The sequence below is a fragment of the Apodemus sylvaticus genome, chromosome 13 (assembly GCF_947179515.1).
Source record: "Apodemus sylvaticus chromosome 13, mApoSyl1.1, whole genome shotgun sequence".
NCBI lineage: Eukaryota > Metazoa > Chordata > Mammalia > Rodentia > Muridae > Apodemus > Apodemus sylvaticus.
In genome coordinates, this window is record NC_067484.1 from 51238972 (window position 1) to 51261697 (window position 22726).

The 22726-nt window shown below is 39.5% G+C and overlaps 1 protein-coding gene across 1 annotated transcript in view; it reads right to left on the reverse strand.

Annotated features, from left to right (window-relative positions):
• Nucleotides 1-475: 475 nt before the first annotated feature.
• Lvrn (laeverin) overlaps nt 476-22726 on the reverse strand; it is a 60016-nt gene continuing 37765 nt past the window's right edge. Inside the window, exons 11-20 of the mRNA XM_052155769.1 lie at nt 21854-21927; nt 21389-21528; nt 20324-20379; nt 17856-18009; nt 16574-16668; nt 13711-13818; nt 12774-12941; nt 12447-12584; nt 4633-4708; nt 476-1754 (exon numbers count right to left, since the gene is read on the reverse strand). Coding sequence (XP_052011729.1) covers nt 1614-1754; nt 4633-4708; nt 12447-12584; nt 12774-12941; nt 13711-13818; nt 16574-16668; nt 17856-18009; nt 20324-20379; nt 21389-21528; nt 21854-21927 — 1150 coding nt within the window. The 3' untranslated portion in view covers nt 476-1613. The remainder of the gene's footprint in view (nt 1755-4632; nt 4709-12446; nt 12585-12773; nt 12942-13710; nt 13819-16573; nt 16669-17855; nt 18010-20323; nt 20380-21388; nt 21529-21853; nt 21928-22726) is intronic.

Genomic DNA, 22726 nt, shown 5'->3' on the forward strand with positions numbered 1-22726 from the left:
ACAGGAACACACACCACACACACACACCACACACACCACACATACACCACACACACACACCACACACCACACATACCACACACACACCACACACATACCACACACACCACACACACCACACACACACCACACACACCACACACACACCACACACACACCACACACACCACACATACACACACACACACCACACACCACACATATACACATACCACACACACACCACACACACACCACACACACACCACACATATACACATACTACACACACCACATACATACTACACACACACACACACCACACATACCACACGCCCCCACACCACACATACCACACACACCACACACACACACACACCACATACACACCACACACTCCCCCACACACCTCCCACACACCACACACCATACACACACCACACCACACCACACACACACACACTTAAAACTTAAAAACAAAACTTTTAAAAATAAATCAAGTCAAAATAACTTTTATTCATCTACTTACATTTTCTCCAAGAAGGAAAGTGGTAAAGGAATGGTAAGCCAGTGGGCGCTGCCAGGTGGACACCTGGACACCCCGCACAGAGGTTTTTATTTGCATCCATTAAATCCCTTTAGTCACAGAAATGCACAGACATATGTAAGGCGTTATAGTTACATCTTCTGGGTTTGTAAAAGGTTCATTATCAATTCTCTGAGCTATCAGTATGCTAGTTACTTAGGCTTTACTAAGGAGTAGGGGAAGTTGTCTCATTAGCACAATGGCTTAATGTTGTTTATGTACAAAACCTTTTCCAGAAAATTCCGAGGCCTTTTAAGTTTTAAGTGATGTGAAATGTTACAAACCCCAAATCAACATTTGAATGTGTGATGACTTCTTGTTTATTCTGTATTCTTTTAGTGTTATTCTTGCATAATAATTGTTTGACTAGCATGCTTGAGGTGGCAGACAATGACCTATTTTTCTTTCCATCCCCTGTCTCTTCCTCTTTGCTGGTCCAGTTTTGTTTGTGATTGCTCTTTCTGTCCCGTGTTACATGAATCCTCTCATTAACAATGTCACCAAAAATAAGTTTCTGAGCTTCTAGTCTTGTCTGGAAGTGTTAAAGACTTTTCATAGACAGTATATTGATTAATCTTTACAATACTACTGTGAGGTAGATAGGAGATATGCATTTTTTACCCTCATTCTGGAAAAACACCCCACCCACAAAATGTAAAGAAAGAAGCACTAATGTGTGCTCTCCACGGATGCCACTGATTTCACGATAACTGGCCTCCGCTTCAACAGAGTAAGCGATGCTTTCTTAGGTCAATCCGAATTTGTTTGTTGTTGTTGTTTTTAAGAAAGCAGTTAAAATAGTTTCAGTGGCTTTCTTGCTCCACAGGTAGCGGAGTTTTGCCCAGATATAGGGCAGTGCTGACAAAAATCCTCAGCCATCACGGATCCTTGAGGCCAGACGTGAAATCAGGAAGGACCCGACTCTGAGTAGGAAATGGTTCCGAAATAAAAGAAGCCATGTGGCTTTTCCCGTCACTGAATACGGAAGCCGGGACAGTGAGTAAAGAAGGTCATGAGATGCAAGAACCATCCTGCAGGAAGCCACGGATTACGTGTTCTTCCGAAGCCACTCAACCACCCTGGCAATTCTCTTCTTGTTTTTCAGATTCTCCGCCTTCATTGCCTGTAATTTGGCTTGAGCCAAAATCCTCTGGTGCTCCTCCAACACCGTGCCGAGGAACCGCTGCAACTAGGAGAGAGACAACTGATCAGTACCACCAGACTTCTCACTGGCACAAACCCAAGCAGAGTTCACCGGAAATAGCGAAATCACTTTGCAAAGATGCAGTGATGGTCACCAGGAACAGCTGCGCAGACCTCCAGCCTGTGACCCTGCGGAGGCTGTGACTGAGACAGTGTTGTTATGCCCGTACCTCCTCAGAAGGGTGAGTCCTTCAGCTGGAAGGTCTGTCCATACAGTAAGAACGTGGTCTTACTAACTTCCCTATTTCCAAAGTATATCATAATGCTCAATAAATAGTTACTGGATACATACTGGACATTGCAAAAGATTTGTGAACCGAGACATAGCGAGACCCTTCTGTAGGTCAAAGGAACTTGGCAGCTTCCAGAGGGCAATGCTGATGCTTCTTATTTATATCTGTATAGATGTTATTCTTCATTTCTGAATGCTTTAGTCAAATGGGCACTGTCTATAGATGATCTTTTACTTATCAGAACAAATAAATCAGTGAAGTTTCAGGATAGAAAATTAATATGCAAAAATCAGTACTGTTGGGCTGGAAAAATAACTCATTTGCCAAAGTGCTTGCCCATGCAACCATGAGATCTGAGTTAAATTCTCTCATTAAAACCGGGGAGGGGGGGGGGAGGGAAGGGAAGGGTGAGCACACCTGTAATCTGTAATACCAGCACTCTGGGAGGCAGAGGCAGGCAGATTTCTGAGTTTGAGGCCAGCCTGGTCTACATAGTGAGTTCCAGGACAGCCAGGGCTATACAGAGAAACCCTGTCTCAAAAAAAAAAAAAAAAAAAAAGTCGGGGGGGGGGCATGCTAGCATTCTGCAGATGGAATTCCAGGGGCCAGGCTCTATCCCAAGCAGGCTGCAAAACTTGGCAGTGTTGGCCACATGGATCTGGGTTTAGAGCCACACACGTTGTTAAGTATCTAAACAGACTTTAGAATTCACTAACACCCACACTTATTGAAGACTCCCTTGGTAATATGGAGAACCTTGAAAATCCATTATTTTAAATATTTGAAGGGCTTGCTGGATGATAATAGAATTTTAGTGACCGTACATACAACTTTTGACATTTTTTAGGAAAATAATAATACTGGCTGGTTGTTTCTAGCATCTCTGGATAAACTGACAAAGGAAAAGAATGGATTTTATTATAAAAATAAATCAATTTTTTTGTATCTCAGGATATGGTGACAAAGGAAAATAATGGGCTCTGTGGTAAAATTAACTTATAGCATCTATAGATACAGTAGCGACAAAAGAACTCACTGACACAACTGGCTGGCTCCAGATGCACAGAAAGTCTAAAAGTTTCTAAGTGTATCCTGGAAAAGAATCTCCTCTCCAGCAGCCAGCAAGCTTGAGTTGCAGAAAAGCAACTGAAAGCTCTCAGTATAAGACGGGTTGAATGACAACAAATTCAGGCTTGGAATTGATATACAACCTCGGGGAGTATCAGAAGTTAAAGTAAGAGCATTAATTTGGTAAGGAATAGGATCTTGTAACATGAGATGGGGATGTGTTAGGGGACCCTACTGAGGCTGAGAATATTGAACCTCAGATTCTGAAGGGCTTATGTCACCCGAGAAAGTAATCTCCCTATATACAGCAGAGGATGTCCCTCCACTCTCACCCCTGCAATATTGACCTCTTTCCCTTTGCCTGAGAAAATTAATCCTTCATTGTCCATTCAACCAGGGTCATTTTCCCTGAAGAAGATGCCAGGGCCCTCCAATAGTTGCCTCCTTATCTATAATCAGACTTCAGGCTGAGCAGGCTTCTAGAGGGGACATAGAAAGTGCTGTCCATGAGGAGGTGTACTATGCTCCTAACGGGCTTTGTCATTATTGAACTAGATACCCATCTTGGCTGTGGATTTGCCTTTCCTGCACATACTGCTTCTACCAAAACTATCATCCGTGGATTGTACAGAATGCTTTATCTACTGTTGAGGTATTCCACATTGTGTGGCTTCTAACCGTAGAACTCATTTCAGAGCCAGGAAAGTGTGAGCGTGGGCCTACATTCATAGAATCCATTGGTCTTACCATGTCTCCCTATCATCCTGAAGCAGCTGGTCTAATAGAATGATGTAATGGCCTTTTGGAGACCCAGTTACAGCCTCAATTAAGTGATACTAGCCAAGAAGACTGGAGCAAGATTCTCCACACAGCAGTGAATGGTTTGAAGCTGCATCCAAATATGGTATGATTTCTCCCATAGACACTATTCATAGGTTCAGAAACCAAGGGGTGGAGAAGTGCCTGGTTGCATTATCTATCACCCTTACTGACACACCAGGGATCTTTTTCATTCCTTAAGTTCTGCTAGCCTATAAGTTTTGGTTCCAGATGGAGGGGCACTCCTGCCTGGGGAGACAACAAACATCCCAAGGAACTAGAATCTCAGCCTACCCCTCCCCACTGTCCATTGTGGGCTTCTGATGCCCTTAAGCCAACAGGCTAAGAAAGGAATAACAGTGTTAGGAGGGGTGGTTGATCCAGACTGCTAAGGGGAAACTGGATTGCTTCTGTACAATGGAGAAGGAAGATTATGTCTGGAGTGAAAGAAATTCCCAACCTTCCTAATGCTGTATTCCTCATGTTGTGATGAATATTTTATTACTACTTCACAACTGTAATTTTGCTACTGTAGCGTATTGTAATGTAAATATCCTGATGCACAGGACATCTGATGTACAACCTGGCTGCTTTAGAAAAACCCAACTGATATAATACCAACAGCACAAACAAAGCACAGAAAGGTGGTTCAGATAAGCATATGAATTTTAATCTTACCAAGTCAAATTATATCAAGAATGCTTACCAAATATCATTCTATTTCACAACACCTTCAGTGCTTACCTCCATAACCTGCTGATCTGTACTGACAGTCCTCCCTAAGATATAGAGGAGAGCATCCAGCCATTGTGTTCCATACCTGCAAAGCAACAAGGTGCTGCTTGGTGAGCAACAGTACCTGGTAAAGAATGTTTCAACAATAGATACATAGTATATATATATAGCCTCATTGGTACCATTCTCACAAATCTAAGGGAAACCATGTATGAACATGTTTAGCTTTACCTTTAAGTAGGACATCTAACTATTAACACTACCAACACTTAAGAAATACTTATATATACTGTTTTGTGCAATAAAGTTTGCAGTTTAATCTAAATATTAATATATTTCTTTATAGCAACAATCATAGGCATGTATTCCGTGGGCAATTAGAATTTATATACAATGTGCCAAAGCAAAAAACTTTATAAGGATGTACATAAATAAGTAAATGCTATCCCTCAAGAAATAATAGTGAACATGGAATAAATTTCAAAATCCATTGACTAAAATGCTTTGCGGTGTACTTAAAGTTAGGTTTCTTTATTTTCTGGCATGTGCATCTCTACATTCTGACAATCTCAAGATGTCTTGGTCCCATGATTGCTTTAGCTCCATTTAGGAAACAAAAATTGTAAAGATTTACAAAGAAAGAACAGATACATACCAGTGCAAAGTACTGCTTTAGGAGGGGGAGGGGAAAGGACTTTTGGATGCATTAAAAAAGAAAGAAAAATTGAAATAGGATTATTATAGTGGATTGAACAAGAAATTGCCTTAATAGCTAATATACATACTTCAAAAACTCCTCTAGAGAAGAATAAAGGCAGGAGAGAGAAGTAGAGATATCAAATGTGGGCTTACTCTTGCTAAAATGCCATCAAAAAGAAAGGCTTTGATTTCTTTCCTTCATGATATATTATTTATGACTCTGAGTTTATCCTTTCTGCATTCAAACCAACTGCATTTTTAGACTACAAGGGAAAACTTTAGGCCGTATCAAACACAATAGCTGCCATTTCACAGAGCATGAAACCAAACCCTAAGTGTCAATTAGTAGACAGACAACAGACCAATGTTGTTTCACTTGCAGTTTGAGATGACAGAAAAAATTGTCTCTCATATCTTTCTCCTGGGACAACTGATCTACTAGAAAATGTGCGCTTTAATGGTATTAGTATATGACTAGGCTCAGAAGGGCTATGTCTCTAAGATGCTAGGTAGCTGAAAACTCTGGGTTTCTTTCTTGGAAACTTTATAATGCTAAAATAAAGAATGAGGTGATGAATTATAAACATTTTTGAAGCCGTACCTTTGAATCTAATTTGTCATAAAGATTTGTGACATAATCATATTCAATGCTGATTATAATTTCAATAAGTCATAGATAGTCTGATACATAAAGACATATGTGTGCATTCCTTTGTCATTTAAGTGTACAGGTTTTCATCATGAATTTCAACTTCAGCTTTCAACAATTCATAATTGCACTGTTTATTCAGACAAAACCATTAGCAAAATTGAACGAGGTTTCCAATATAAATTAAACCCTAAAAATAAATGTATTCAATTTGTAAAATAAATTTAGTTGAGTATAAAATACTCTTTAGTAGCATATGCAAAATAAATAAACTAATTCAATTTACCATAAATATAGCATCTTTTATGAATTTGGTGTTCTCCAGAATAAAATATAAAAGTAATGAGTCCATGCATTAACAGTTCATGTCCTTACAATTCTACAAACTTTGTGGAGATAATACGACTCATTTAGAAGTTTTGGTTTAAATAACCCTATTAAAAAATGGGGTACAGGCCTAAACAAAGAATTTTTGCCTGAAGAAATTTGGATGGCCAAGAAGCACCTTAAGAAATGCGCAACATCATTAGTCATTAGAGAAATGCAAATCAAAACAACCCTGAGATTTCACCTCACACTAGTCAGAATTGCTAAGGTTAAAAACTCAGGAGACAGCATGTGTTGGTGAGGATGTGGAGAAAGAGGAACACTCCTTCTTCACTGCTGGTGGGATTGTAAGATGGTACAACCACTCTGGAAATCAGTCTGGCGGTTCCTAAGAAAACTGGACATGACACTTCCGGAGGACCCTGCTATACCTCTGCTGGGCATATACCCAGAGGATTCCCCAGCATGCAATAAGGACACATGCTCCACTATGTTCATAGCAGCCTTATTTATAATAGCCAGAAGCTGGAAAGAACCCAGATATCCCTCAATGGAGGAATGGATACAGAAAATGTGTTATATATACACAATGGAGTACTATTCAGCAATTAAAAACAATGAATTCATGAATTTTTTAGGCAAATGGATGGAACTGCAAAATAACATCCTAAGCAAGGTAACACAATCACAAAAGAATACACATGGAATGCAATCATTGATAAGTGGATATTAATTAGCCCTGAAGCTCTGAATACTGAAGATACAGTTAGCATATCAAATGATTCCCATGAAGAAGGAAGAAGAGGGCCCTAATCCTGGAAAGGCTTGATCCAGCATAGTAGGGGAGTAACAGGACAGAGAAAAGGGAGGGGGAAAGATAGGAGAATGGACGGAGAGAAGAGGACTTATGGGGCATATGGGGGGGGGGGGGGACTGGGAAAGGGGAAAGCTTTTAGAATGTAAACAAAGAACATAGAAAATAAATAAAAAAAATAAAGAAGTTTTGGTTTTTGTTCTTGTTTTTTAAGGGATTCTTTATATGTTTTATTTAATGTACTTACACTGGATAATTAAATCAATTGTGAGACAATCAACTCTTTAGAGAGTAGAATTTAAGTCTTACTAGAAAGTTGCCACCACTTTCCTGTTCTCTAAAGGCAAGAAAAATTCTTGTGAGGAATAAAATGTACACATGAAGGCCACTTCCATTAAAAGCAATCTTTCTCATTATTAAGGCCCTCGAGGTAGGAGACAGATTCAGAGCAGAAAAACAAATTGCACAAGTATTAGGAGAACATCACTGTAGGCCTTTGCCTCACACCTGGTTTTTCTTACAATTTAACATCTCTACAACACATGTGTCAGAATGACTGAACCAACCACTCCTTAATTTTGAAGTGAGAAATCTGCTCAGCTGGAAACAAGATCTTGTGCTTCACTTTCCAGACTAGAGGCTTCCACTGGCTAACGAGGTGCCCACGTGACAGGCGTCACAGCAAGTCAAGAGTGTTCTCCACTGTCCGGGTGATTGCTGGACTTAGTGAGTTGTTTAAAGCAAATTTAAAGTTTGGATTTGCACCTGTGCTTTGCATGAGTCAACAAATTAATCAAGAAACTAGTTTAGATCCATCAGTTTGCCCACTGACTTCTGTACCATGATGATTTCCTTTAGCTGGGCTGTCCAAATATGGCAGTCTCTAGTCACATGGAACACTTCAAGCAAGGATAATAGAACCGACAGACCGAATTTTAATTTTTGAAAATGTTGATTAATGGAAATGTGGATATCTATATGTTATCTAGTGGTTATCAGATTGAGCAAAGTTACATATTTTATTCATTTATTTATTTTTTTGCTTGTCTGTTTGTCAGGGTCTTACATTGTAGCCCAGACTGTCTGTAGCCCAGAATTCATTATGTAGCTCAGGTTTGCTGTGAAGTCATGGTAATCCTCCTGCTTCAGCCTACCAAGTGCTGGGATCACAACATTAAGATACCACACTCAATTTGGCTGAATATAATTTTAAAGACAGTATCAACTGCACCCATGTTAAATTTTGCTTGCGTCGTTTGGGAAAATGGCAGAACAAGGCAGAGACTTTCTATCTTATACCAGTTTTCAAGGGGCAGGTGGCCTCAGAGTTTAGATGCTTATTAGCCACTGTGCCAAATTTCATAGTCACTTCCTCAGGTTCATTTTTCTGTGGGGATTGTAATGAGGTGGGAGGCACAATCTCACTATGAATCAGGACAGTGCACACTGCCCTTAACATCTGTAAGTGCTGTAAGCACACAGTGGCCAGAGGTCGCTCAGCACTAAGCCTGGGAAATATCTGTGATCCTTTACCTTCCTCAGTACCCAGCTGTGTAAGAAGGAATGCAGATCACAGCAGGCATGGGTGACAAGGTGCATCTCAGACCAATCATGACTGGTCCTTGGTGGTTCAGTTTGTGCTTATTGTTTATTTAATTATTGACTTGGGTGGTAGTGGTAGTGACTGAACCCAGAACCTCATATATGCTAGGCAAGTGTTATTGAGCTACACCGCAGGTATGCATATATGTGTATATAATATATATAGATATATATGTACATTAATACATATATATGTGTGTATATTTATGCAGTACTTATATATATGTGTTCATATTAGAAATTCATTAGGAATAGATATTATATATTACATATCATATTAATTATATATAACTAAGAGTTAGATAATCTTAAACCAAAGATAAGAACAATGTTTTCATAATGTGAATATAATATGTACATTTCTATGATGAGCTAAAGAAATGATGCAGTATAAATGAGTTTTCATCTGTATAGCTTTAAATTTTCTTTTTTCTTCCTTCCTTTTTTTTTTTTTTTTTTTTTTTTGATTTTATGGATTTTTGGTTTTTTCGAGACAGGGTTTCTCTGTGTAGCCCTGGCTGTCCTGGAACTCACTCTGTAGACCAGGCTGGCCTAGAACTCAGAAATCCGCCTGCCTCTGCCTCCCAGAGTGCTGTGATTACAGGTGTGCGCCACCACCACATGGCCAGCTTTAAATTTTCTAATGGAAACAAGCCTCATACTTTTCCATGTTTAAAAGATGTTCAGTAAGTATTTACAAAACATCGATTACTTGTTCTATGCGATATTCATGCACATCTATGGCCTTTGGTTTTTATATTCTCTGGCCATCTGGCCATCTATATTCACACATCTATAGCACATGGCTATAATCCTATTACTTTACAAGTTAACGGTGAGGTTGAAGACTTAAGGTTTTCCTCAGATGCATGATGGATTCAAGGGTTTGTGCTACATAAGATCTTGTTTCAAAAACATACAAAAAGTTGTAGGGAGAATATGGATTTATTTTGAAAGAAGAAACTTCTTTGCAAAAGTTCAGGTGCTTCAACTTTATCCATGTTTTATCTGCTAAAAATATAGTGCCTTGGTATATGCAGGGATATTAATTCTTATCTTTTAAAAATATATGGTCATGTAATATTCTGGAAGCAAAGACATGCTCTCTGATTTTTACATGCTAATGTATCCTTTGTTGAACAGAAGACTTAGGAAGCAAGCAGATCTAATTCTAAATGGTAAAAAAGTATAAAAACTCAATAATACAGAACCCAGATAAAGAAATCTGACCACCATTTATAACATGTGCTGTATTCAGGCTAATAATGTAATATTGTTTGTTACAGAGTATTTGATCGCATTGGGAACCCCAAGATTGTGAACTGGAAAAATTTTGTTGCAGTGTGGCTCAGCATTAGCATATACCTATAACCCTAGAGCTTTCTGTTCACTGTAAACAAGTTGTGGTGTGGCTTAGCCCTAGTACACACCTTTCATCCAAGAGCTAAACTATGGGAAGCTTTTTTTTTCTTTTTTCTTTTCTTCAATATACTCTTTATTTACATTTCAAGTGATTTTCCCTTTCCTGGATCCCCCCTCCCCGAAAGTCCCATAAGCCCTCCTCTTCCCTCCCCTTGGTCCCCAATCCACCCCTTCCCACTTCCCTGTCCTATTACTCCCCTACACTGCTGCATTGAGCCTTTCCAGGACCAGGGGCCACTCCTTCCTTCTTCTTGGGCATCATTTGATATGTGAATTGTGTCTTGGGTATTCCAAGCTTCTAGGCTAATATCCTCTTATCAGTGAGTGCATACCATGAGTGTTCTTTTGAGACTGGATTACCTCACTTAGGATGATGTTCTCCAGCTCCATCCATTTGTCTAAGAATTTCATGAATTCATTGTTTCTAATGGCTATATAGTACTCCATTGTGTACATATACCACATTTTCTGTATCCATTCCACCGTTGAGGGACATCTGGGTTCTTTCCAGCTTCTGGCTATTATAAATAGGGCTGCTATGAACATAGTGGAGCATGTGTCCTTATTACATGCTGGGGAATCCTCTTGGTATATGCCCAGGAGTGGTATAGCGGGGTCTGTGGGAGCTTTTGGGGCTGCTTGGCAGGAATCTGACATTGGCCAAGGACAAGGAAATGGGCTTCAGGCAGGAATCTGACATTAGGCCCTTGACAAGGAAGTAAGTTTAGGCAGGAATCTAATTTTAGGCTAGAGCAGGGAAATAAGTTCCGGCAGGAATTTTAGGGTGGAACAAAAGAAGTAGGCTTCAGGCTAGATTCCCCGGAAGTGGGCTCAGCTATGTTGGTCATCCCGATAAGCCCTTGGAAACGGTGATTTCAAGACTTTGCTCATCCATCGCCTTGCTTGTTCCTTGACTATCTGTGTTTATTGTACTGTTTGATCTTATTGCTTGCGTGTAATTAAAATGGTATAAAAGCAGGTTGGGAAAAAAAATAAACCAGCCTCAGCGTCAGAACTGGCTGGGGCCATTCTACAAGGTTGTCTAATTGTCTTTTTTCTTTTTAATCCTCACTCCTGTGCTGGAGAAGTGTTGACTGACTGAGCTGGCTTGGTCACCAAAGTCAATGCTAGGTCAAGTAACCAGTAGATGGGGAGTGAACATAAGTAAACAGAAAGGGGGGAGTCTTTGAGTTGAAGCGTATTTAAGACAGCGTGGGGAAGGAGAGTTTCCTTCTGGGAAGTCAGTGGAGTAAGAAAGTCAGCTGGGTTCTTTCTCTGCCTCTCTGGGCCAGCAGGTCTTCACTCTAGCATTTGGCTCCTGCGTTTTCATTGGTAAAATCAAGTGGTTGAAATTTTTGTTTTTAAAACAAGTATTTCTTGGGCTGGAGAGATGGCTCAGTGGTTAAGAGCACTGACTGCTCTTCCAGAGGTCCCTGAGTTCAAATCCCAGCAACCATATGGTGGCTCACAACCATCTATAATGAGATCTGATGCCCTCTTCTGGAGTGTCTGAAGACAGCTACATATAATAATAAGTCTTTAAAAAACAAAAAACAAAAAACAAGTATTTCTTAAAGCCATGGAGACAAGTGTCAAGAACTACAGGAATGGGTAGGATACTCTCATACCAAAGTATGACTTAACTCAATTTAATGTTCCTTAAAACTTTTTGAAGGGCATAATGAGGAAACAGATAAATAATTATATATGCAATCCAGTTTCATACAGGAAGCCAAAATTAAGGATAAGTGGTCTTCAAATGCTTTCAATAGTTTGTGGTGAGACAAAATGGAGAAAAAATCATCACGTTTTTCAGTGAGTGAAAGAACTTTTCTGACATAGTCAGGCTGAAGGTAAACTTCTCCATAATCAGTGTCCTGGGGTATCACCAACAGTGGCAATAGGCTATAATGTTTGGGGTGTCTATTGGAGTCCCCTGACCAACACTTTGAAAAGTGATAACCTATACCCAGCACTGGGCTTTTTACTTGATAGCCCATGGTGTCTGGAAGGAGTACTGTTTCCCCTTTATAGAAAGCCTACATGCATGCCCCATATCAGCAGCATTAAGTGGGCTCGGTGAGTTCAAAAGAAAAAGAACCCATGACATTGAGAGGGAACCGTCCGAGTGTGTGTGTGTGTGAGAATAGACAGGGAGGGAATAGGGGATAGGCTTGATCAACACACATCATATACTTATTCGAGATTAACAAACAATAAAAAACTATCCAAATTATATTCTCTGGTCAACATAGGAAATAAAAATAATTAGTGAGTTGAATGAAAGTGGGGTCCTGGGTTCCTCCTTACCTGTCGGTCACAGCTACCCAGTTGTCCACCAGAAAGTCCTTTGCAACGTACCGGCCAACTTCAGATGCTGCTACAGCTTGTATTATATTTGTTTCATTAAAATGGGAGGGAACCACAGTGACGGCATATTCCATAAATCTACAAGAATCCATTTGTAAAATGTAAATAAGCTTTAGAATCCTATGAAAAGTTAAATTTTCATGGAATTTTAAAAGCTCATCATTCTGAGTAATGGCACAAATGTGTCTGTGTTTCCCCCCCACCCTCCTTTTCTATATGGGTTATGCTTCTCCAGGAAGGATGTTCACGGTAAGTTGATCATCTCACCTGTTAAGTATCCATGGGTCTCTACTGCAGCTCATTGCGTGAACTAGATGGAGCCCGTCCTGTTCCTCGGTCGTATTGATGTAAAGATTAAACAAAAACTCCCAGTCCTTATCGCTCCCCACAGCAATGGCATTGCATAAGACCACCTTTTCAATCTGAGGAGGTATTCTGAAAGGCAGAAGAGGAGAAGGCATTCCCTGTGGTAGTTCAGAAACACAGTGATCCAACAGTCAAATTCAGAAGCATAAATCTAGTGACATCTCTTGGTAGCTGAGCTGTAAAGGTCAAAGGTAGAGATGTACAGAAGCAAGCGAGTGAGCTTTCATTAGCGTTTTGATAAGATTCATCCTTGTAGCAGACTGGCTAAGTTTTCAGGGAAGTAATTTATAAGCACATAGAATATATCAGGAAGGTAGTTTGGCCTTTCCTTAGAGTCTGTCTGAGGTGATAAATGAAAGGCAGTAAAGTCCCAAACACCAAACCCTCAGTAGTTAATGACAGTGAAAACTCAGATAGGCATGTGAGGTTTCCCCGACCCCTGCTTGAACATTCTTGCTGGAAAAACATGATCCAAATCAAAAAGGAGAGAGGAAAATTATCTATATTTTCATAGATATAACATTAACAAGCAATCGTAGAGAGCAATCTCCTAAGACATGAAACATGCACAGACCATGCAATCTGTAAGCACTTAGGGAAAAAACACAACAGCAGCCAAAGGCTGTGATCTCAGAGAGTCCTAATCTTTGGTCACGCCCAGAACTGACTTAGATAATTTTTTTTTTTTTTTCCCAGAATGGGTGTCAGAAAAGGAAAGGAGGAGCTCAATGGAGGGCGAGCAGCAGTGATCCCTCTCAACTCTAAGACCAGCACCAGAGGAGAGGAACCACAGGCGCTGACCGGGAGCTGGGCATGGGGAGCTTCAGGGAGCTCTTACCGTGTCTCTGGGCGTGCCATCCATCTTCTGAAGAGCTCTCTGGACAGCTGGAGACAGTCTTCAAGACCCAACCAACAGGCAGTTTCAAAAAACCTTTCCAGTGAAAGTCTTGAAGGAAAAGTCAAAGCAAAGTTAACTTTACATTATCATCTTCATTTTTCTCTGCTTCCAAGAATGTATTTCACACAACAACGAGAATTTTAAAACATTCCCTCGTACTATCAGGTTTCTTTTTAAAAAATAGCTTTTATGATGACAAACATATTAAAAATTCAGAAAAAGCCATTTTCAGAGAGGTCTTTGGGCACCAGCAAGTTCCTAACAAATAGTATCTTTTTACAAAATTAGAAATAAATTACTCCCATCATTCATTGCCTTTAAAGATGCAAAGGGTACACGTTCTAACATCAGTTGTCAATTTACTGTCTCCCTCTTTTACAAAAAAATCTGCTATGGATTAGAAATATCCATGGTGTATCTCATCTAATATGCTGAAAAATAGGATGCTTCCTCTATTTGAGAAAGGATTTTCTCCTCCAAGCAATGTGTTTTCCCTTGCTAAGCATCTGAACCTTCCTTGACTCCTGTCAATTATTATGTGCATGTCCAAAGAAAGACAGAAGTGTTTGTTTCTTTTTATAGCTAAGCAAGGGTCTGCATTTCTGTTCAAAACAGGTTCAAAGAAAGGCTCTGAACAACAGTGAACCCAAGGATGCCACGCTTTGTTAGGTGTCTGGCTAAAGTCATCAAGTTTGGAGTCTGAGCAAAAGAATCCAGACTGATTTTCAAGTTGTTAGAAAATACGAAAGTTAATGCTCTTCTGTTCCACCCTCTAGTTTCACTGCAATAAGGCTTGGACTTGGTGATAAGCTGATTTGGGATGAGCGTGGGTGGAGTCCCCTGACAGATCATCTTAGAAATGTGTTTATGAATCCACTCCCTCTCTCCACCCAACTCAAGCTTGCAAAAAGATGGGATTCTGTGAAATTCTGCCTCTCCCAGAAGTTGCTCAAAAAGAAACACTGGCCCAGGGTGCTACAAAATGTAAGCTTTTCCACTTTGCTTTAGGAGAGCCTAGAGTGTCTGGTTAATACCTGTGCTGCCTTGCTGAGGGCGCTTGTGTCTTCCTGTCCAATCACACAATCTGCTCCCGACACACTATTTACTTACCAAATTCAGTTCTAGATAGACTTCTAGTTGTAGACTATGGCACTAATTTCTACTGCCTCAGCAGGGTACTACTGAGAAGAATGATCATATTTCTGTGCATTTTTATTTCTTGTTTGGTCTGATTAATTGAAGTGTGATGTTTCTAGAAGTTGTAACTATAGGTGTTGGCTACCACCAACCTCCAAATCTAGACTTTCAACATTACATACATGAACAGAAGTACCTCAGCCACAGTCTTGTGTTTCCTTTCAGATCCTTCCTAAGCCATCATGAAAAAGTACTTCTTCTCCATAGGATAGTCGTTTACAGTAATTAAACACAATCATATACAAGTGACTGATTAGGATTACAGTCAACCTAGTTCATATTTGTATCATTGGTATAAGTCTTGCTAACAATAAATAGAGAAATGTTAGGTAACCAGTTAGAAACCAGTTAGTAGACTGAAAGGACCTAGAGGGTAGACCCCATCCCTTAATCAGCCGTAAGCCCTCATCCCCTGTGTCCCTGGTAACACATTAATTTTGTATTGATGGATGAAGGATGCAGAAGTATTACAATTGTCTCTCTGTAAGATTTAAGATATTATATGAAGGGAAGAGAGGTAATGGCAACAGAGCTTTGTATGCCCCTCTGTTTAGAAGGTTGTTTCTTCCTAGTAAAAACATATATTTTTATAGATTTTTTTCTTTGATTCTTTTTAATCTGCTCTGATATATGAGTTTTAGCCGAAAGAATGGGATCAGAGTTGTGTCTCTGGCCCTATGTATAGATGTGACCTTATACATGGTGAGAAAAATTCCTATTCAGCAAGATGCTTCTTGGTAAAGAGCAAAGACACATCACTAGCTTCTCCCTTGAGTTTTTGTTTTTTGTTTTTTTTTAATTGGATTTAGTTTTTTCAAGACAGGGTTTCTCTGTATAGCCCTGGCTGTCCTGGAACTCACTCTGTAGACCAGGCTGGCCTCAAACTCAGAAATCCGCCTGCCTCTGCCACCCAGAGTGCTGGGATTACAGGTGTGCGCCACCACTGCCCTGCATCCCTTGAGTATTAATCCATTGTAATATTATAGTAATACGGGTCATAAGGAAATAACCCCCCCCAGATAAGGCATCTGCCTTACAGACTTGGAAAACAGTATACAACACAGTCTAAAGTGTAGGTTTGCACATTGTTTTCCCTTAAGGTTGTTCCACTTTACTTTGCAAGAAGCTCTGTCTCCATACTAAGTCCCATGTTTCACACTTGCATTCTTTCAACAGAAAATACAAAGACTGGGCATCTGAGAGGTAAGATTTTGCCAGAGCAAAACTTCAAGGGCAAGTCAACTTTCCACCTGGTGGCCTTCCTGTAGACCTGTGGACTACTGGTGGAGTAGATGTCCTAGGCACAACTTTATACCCATAAGAGGATACACTTAAAATTTCAATCAATAATTTAACTCTTGAAAATACAGAGTTAAGCTTATATGTGCACACACACACGTGCACTGCAGGTAAGTTAATATCACAAGCTATTGCTTACTCTAAGGACACACATAGTCTACGAGGTCTGGAATTATTCTAAAATAGCACACAAACTCAGTAATAGGTACAAAGATTTTAGTTATTTAAAAAATGATTCTCTTTCACAAATATGGAAGCCAATCTACTAAGCCATTTTATTCAATTATGACTACTTAAAAATACTTACAGAGATAAATAATTGTCTTGTAATGATGTCATATTTTCTCGAATTATAGCTGAATAAGTATTCCATATTGAGTTAAGTCTCTTTAGCAAATACTTCTATAAACCACAAAGAAAAAGTTACTGTTATTTCTGGCAACCAACACTGAATCCCAGTGCATTATTATTTATCTGAAAGATATTAGTAGAGATACAACAGACGCTTTTTCAGACATGGTCTTTATTACTAAATATACGTACGTATTTATTTTTAAACTTCTCCATGGTTCGTGCCTCACACATAAAACCACATGAAGCAGTTTGTAACTACACCAGTCAAGTGTGAATGTGAGGTAAGTATACTGCCTGTAAACATTCACAATTGCTGTTATTTGTTATCAGTCCAACTGTATCAGCTGGCAAATATAAGGCTATAAAAGTCAGGCATTCATCAGACTTACTAAGAACCAACCAGATGCTATTGATCCACTGAAACTTTCTAGTCAGTACAACAGACTGGGCCAAAACTAGTCACCACTTAAGCAAGCTTCCAGCATTACTTTGGATACTAGAAAAAAAAAGAAGGCCTAGACTCTGAGGTGTTTACAACCTCACCCTCAGAGTGACCCAGAAACTCACTTGCAATCATCACTCTCGGGTTTGCTCCGGGGCCCTGACCGTCCAAAGGCCTGCTAAACATCTACGCTGACCTTACTCTGACATCTCCCAAATCCTATTCAAATCTACTGACTGGAATTTCCTCTCTTATGTCCCCTCATTGATGATGACATGTCATTGTTTCATTCATAAACGTTAATTTCCACCTTTATCTTTTTAACATCCACAGCATCTTTGAAACTTTTTTTTGGACACATTTCCCAGGTTGAAATTGCTCGTCTCATAGAACTAAATATTAGGGTTTTGAACCCAGGGTTGGCAAGACACTGTTTTCTTGCCTAAAAGTAAATTTGAAAAGTTGTTCCTAAAAAATACTATTTTTCTATAAGATGAAATGTAACTTATACACCTTCTGGGGTTTTTGTTTTGTTTTATTTGGATGTATTCTAACTTCACTAAGAATGGAAAACCCTCCAAACCTTCTCCATCCCTCAACTCCAAGGCCAGGTCTATGGCTAATATATTTTCTTCCTAGAATAATCATTGTAGCTACAAAGAAATAAATCACCAAACATCTGGAATGAATAGAGCATTGCTTTTGGAAAGGCCTATCCCACAGATGCTGGCCAGAACATAGAAAGAGGAAAGAAGAATTGATTTAAAAGCCACATAGCAAATCATGAACTTACCTTCAATAATGGGTATAAAGCATAGTTGTTCACATCATAAATAGTTTCCTTGTTTATTAAGTTCACCAAGACTTCAAACCACACTAGGATTTCATCTTCTTCGGCAATGTACTTGGTTAAATCAAGTGCTGTCTCGATCTCGATGTAATTGTGTCTGTTTGGTTTAAAAAAACCACACGCTCACAAAATGACCTGCTAAAGGATGGCTTCTATTTATATATCTGCTCCATTTCTCAATGTCTAACTTCAACAAGACATATAAACATACCAAGCAGAAGGGTGGCAACAGTTATCATAGCTCTAACATAGAACTCAACTAGTGCTGCCAGGTTCCCATGTCCACTTGGTTCATTCAGGCATCTACATTAGAAGTTATAGAAAACCCAGGCCAAATGCTGAGTAATAGAATATGAGTGTTTATTATGTGTTCTTAAAACAATATAAACTCCATCCACAGGTATCAATCATTAGCATTCTCTGCCCACTGCTGACGAGCAGAGAAGCCAGCAGAGGACATTGTAGCTGCCTACAGCTAAGAGCCTCCGTGTAGAGTTCAGCGGTTACCTAGGAAGTTGAGGAGGGCATCTCAGAAAGGGGAATGACTGCTGAGAGTAAAGTTCCCAAAGCACAAACACCAGAGGGAAGTCAGAGAAAGCTTCAAGGAAGAAACCCTTGAGAGGAACACCAACGGCCATGCTGGATTGAAAAGGGAGCGAAGGCAGCACAGGACGGAGGAGGAACACTGGGGAGCACTGCGGTCAGCTGGCAAAGCCAACGAGCAGGGCATGCTATGTCTAGTGAGAGGTGAGACTAGTGGATCATGGCATTCTGGGTCTAGTGAGAGACAAAGAGAAGGGGTCAGGTGGTTCGAACCTGAGGAGATCATTGAAAATCAGAATAGAGAGTTAAGATGTCTTGGGAAGTAAATCTAGTTTTTTAAGCACCCAAAATAATGTGAGAGAGTTGATATGTATTGTTACAATGCTAAAGCCATAGTGGAACTCAAAGGAGATAAAGGCTGAAAGCTATGACTAGAGGGCACAAGAGAGATGATGGAATATAAGTAGTATGTATGTAAGTCATGAAGCTGGGAAGGTAGGAACTCAGAAGGTATTACCAAGGACAGATCGATGTGACATGATGAGGGACAGAGCATGAGACAGGGACAGGAAGGATGCCCTTGAGGCTTCAAGGTTTAGCAATGGGGAGAATAGTGTTACATGTCTCATACATGTACATGCACGTGAGCACACACACACACACACACACACACACACACACACACACACAGAGAGAGAGAGAGAGAGAGAGAGAGGGGGGGGGCGCTGACAGAGAGACAGACCGAGACACACAGAGAGATTGATTGATGAACTAATTATAATTATAACTGACTAATTAATAGCAGGAAAAAATAGAGACAAAAGTAAAGTGGTGGTTAAGGTAATAAAATGACTACAGATAAACATAAGACCAGGGAGAAAGAGGGAGCGATGTCCATTTAGAGCATAACTGAGCATCTTCTGTTGTAGCTTCTTAGCATCTGACTGAGCCTTGTTCCTGAAACAATCACTTTTAAATTATAAGATGGAATGAGTCACACAAAGGAAGGAAGGAAACATAAATGTGATCACGTTTAAAAATGCTCACGGTGACAGAAGAAGTAAAGCCAGAAAACCAAGTGTTTGTGTCAAAGGGCCAAGAAGCCAAAAGGATAGTTCTTAGAGGATATGGCCAGCTGTATCCAAGCCACAGTGACTCCAGAGAGGTGTTTCAGCCAAGCATTGAGCAACAGGTGTCAGAGAAGACAACTAGTAAAGAAATGGCAAATACTCAATGCATATGACAGGCATAAAAGAAGGCACACTAGGTAAATATGTGTGTGTGTGTGTGTGTGTGTATGTGTGTGTGTGTGTGTGTGTGTGCATACATGTGTATATATACATACACATATATGTATATGTATATATATTCTTTAATTTTATTATCTGAAAACTTAAAACTTAAATCCTGAACATATGATATTTCTAGTTTTAGTGGCATGATTTATACTAATCTAGAACACATATATAAAATTTATAATTCTGCAGTGTATCAAAGATACCCAGATATCTTTACCAGTATAATCATTAGCCTTCACCTCTGAGTAACTTCAAAATCTCGGTTTTTAGTTTATTTATATCCAACAACAACTTATGCTATAAAATTTCTCTAAGAGTATAAAGTTTGTCCCTCTTTTTTTCTTGTTTGTTTGTTGTAATTTGTGTTGTGCTGTTTCACAGCAATCCTCCTGCATCAGACTCCCAGGAGCTGAGTTACAGGTTTGAACAACCACACTCCACTTTTGATCCTAATCTTAACCAGTTAAGACCTCTGCATAATGAAGAACGCATTTTATAGTCATGGGTCTGTGGCTTTTATAAAGTTCTCAAGACAGTCCCTTTAACAGTGAAAGTAGAAAAGACACCTACGTAGACAAGGCGAAAGCGTCGCTCACCAGCAGCAGCCTGTTAATGACAGGAATGGCCTGCAGAGAGAAACCCAAACACACTCAAGAAAAGTGGAAGGTATTTTCAACAGAGCAACTTCAAGACCATCCTAGCCTAAAACTCCCTTCCTAAGAATTGCCTTATATAGTAGCTTCTAAGAACCACCTATAATGTATTATTATATATGTGTTTTTGATAAGAGCTCCTCCTAATATCAATTATAATGCTTAAATATGGCAGACAGTTTACCAAGATACTCCCATAAAACATATCAAGTTTAAAAAACAAAGTTTGCAATTGAGGTTTAAAAGCTTCTCCAAAGGATAATGAATGTATATACTGAATGCCATTACAATGACTTACTGATTCTCAGGAAAATTTTGGCATAGCAGAGAGGAAATAAATTTTATTTAGTACGATTTTTGTAATATTTGTTATTAATGTCATGGAGTCGTGTAGACTCCTAAGCCAGCATTCCTCTCTACTCATGGATTCGATGAAGTCAATCAGCTAAGGTCTGACTGATATGACCCATCAACATCCCAGATGATTTCACTATCATCTATAGGTTTTTAAAAACAATGTAAAGTGACAGTGGACTCTTGATGTTTTATAAACTAAATCCATCCTTCTGAGTGAGAAGAATAGTTTTTAGGAATAAAAAAATTGCTAATTTTTATCACATAGCATGTTATCTAGTGTGAGCTTAGAAACTCTAGGTACATCTTTGTCTACACAGTTTAATGCACATGATAAATTCAACAAATATTTTCACTGTAATGTGAACAATGGAACTGTACATTAAAGTAACTTAGGAAAATGTATTCTGATTCTCATTTCAAAAGGTAAACTTAATTTTGAAAATCAAAAAGTATGTTCAGAGATACACACTCAACCAAAATCAGCCCTTCCTAAGAATGAGAATAAAACTGTCTCTGTCATGGGTGGCAGAGAAGGGGCTGATGGGATGCAGGCTTTCTGTCAGAAAGCACATCCTCCAAAGGATGATAGTTGACGCTTGATCAAAACACCAAATCCAGCCCATACCTTAGGATCCTTTTCAAGCTGTTGATGTAACTTCTTCCAGCCTAATTCGTCATAATTAACTCTGTAATATCCAGTCACATTGAGGTTTAAAATCACCCAGTCACTGTCAGAATCTGAAAGCTTCATCCCAGGAAACATCACTACCAAAAAGCAAATGCACAAAATGGTTCTTAAAAAGATTCCAGTATATTTTTTTATATAATATATTCACACCTCTAAACAATAAGCCAATAAAATAAAAAATCAAGATAGCTCTTAAGTATATATTGGTCTGCCAAATAACTAAATTTTTATGAATAATGACTTTTAACTTGACGTGAATCTTTAGAGATCTGTATTCAACATTAGGTTTCCAAAAGCTCAACATTTTAACAAAATGTCTATCTCTGTTTTTATACATATGTATGAAGATATATATGCATATAATATATTGACTTGTAAATAAAAATGTGTATCTTTACTTACTGCTGCTTTTATCTAGCCAGACTAAAGGTTGGGTGATTCCATTTTTCATCCAAAAAATAGGGACAATCCATGTACTATTTTTTTGGAAGAATAGAAAAGAATTAGCTATTTTTACACACAAGAGTATACACTCAATTAAAGACATGCTGAAATAGCATCCCTGCACGTGTACAGTCAATCCCAGTGGGCACTCAGGGCTTTGCTGGTGGGGTTACTCGCCGAGTTTCTGCTAGCCCACCTTGCTTTGACTCTTTACTCGTACCCCTCCCTCTCGCTGTATCTTACAGGCTGACTTCTTAGAGCACAGGTAGTTACTGAGACTCCTTCTGACTGAGATGATAAAGGACCACGTTTACTAAATTACAGCCCCCTGGCCTCACTCTGGGTCATTCAAGTGCTTCAGGCAGACCCAAATCTGTCCGCGCCCAGAGAAGGGAAGGGTAACTCAAAAGGGAAAAGCTTGCCAACTTTTTAAAAATGCTTCTCAGCCTTGAACTTGAAACGATCAGTTGACTGTAAGGACTGCATCAGTCTTGAGAAACAACACACGGGGGGAGGGGGGTGGGGGGGAGGCTGGAGAGATGGCTCAGTGGTTAAGAGCACTGGCTGCTCTTCCTGAGTTCAATTCCCAGCAACCACATGGTGGCTCTCAACCATCTGTCATGGGATCTGATGCCCTCATCTGGCATGACTGAAGACAACCACTGTGTACTCTTATACATAAAATAAATAAGTAAAATCTTAACAACAACAACAACAAAAACACACGATTCAGGCAATTGTTTTCCGTCATCTTCTAGCTCTCGCATCTGGCATTTCCCCTTTAGCTCTAAGTCAGCACTCATCTGCATACATAAGACTCCGCTCACTTCT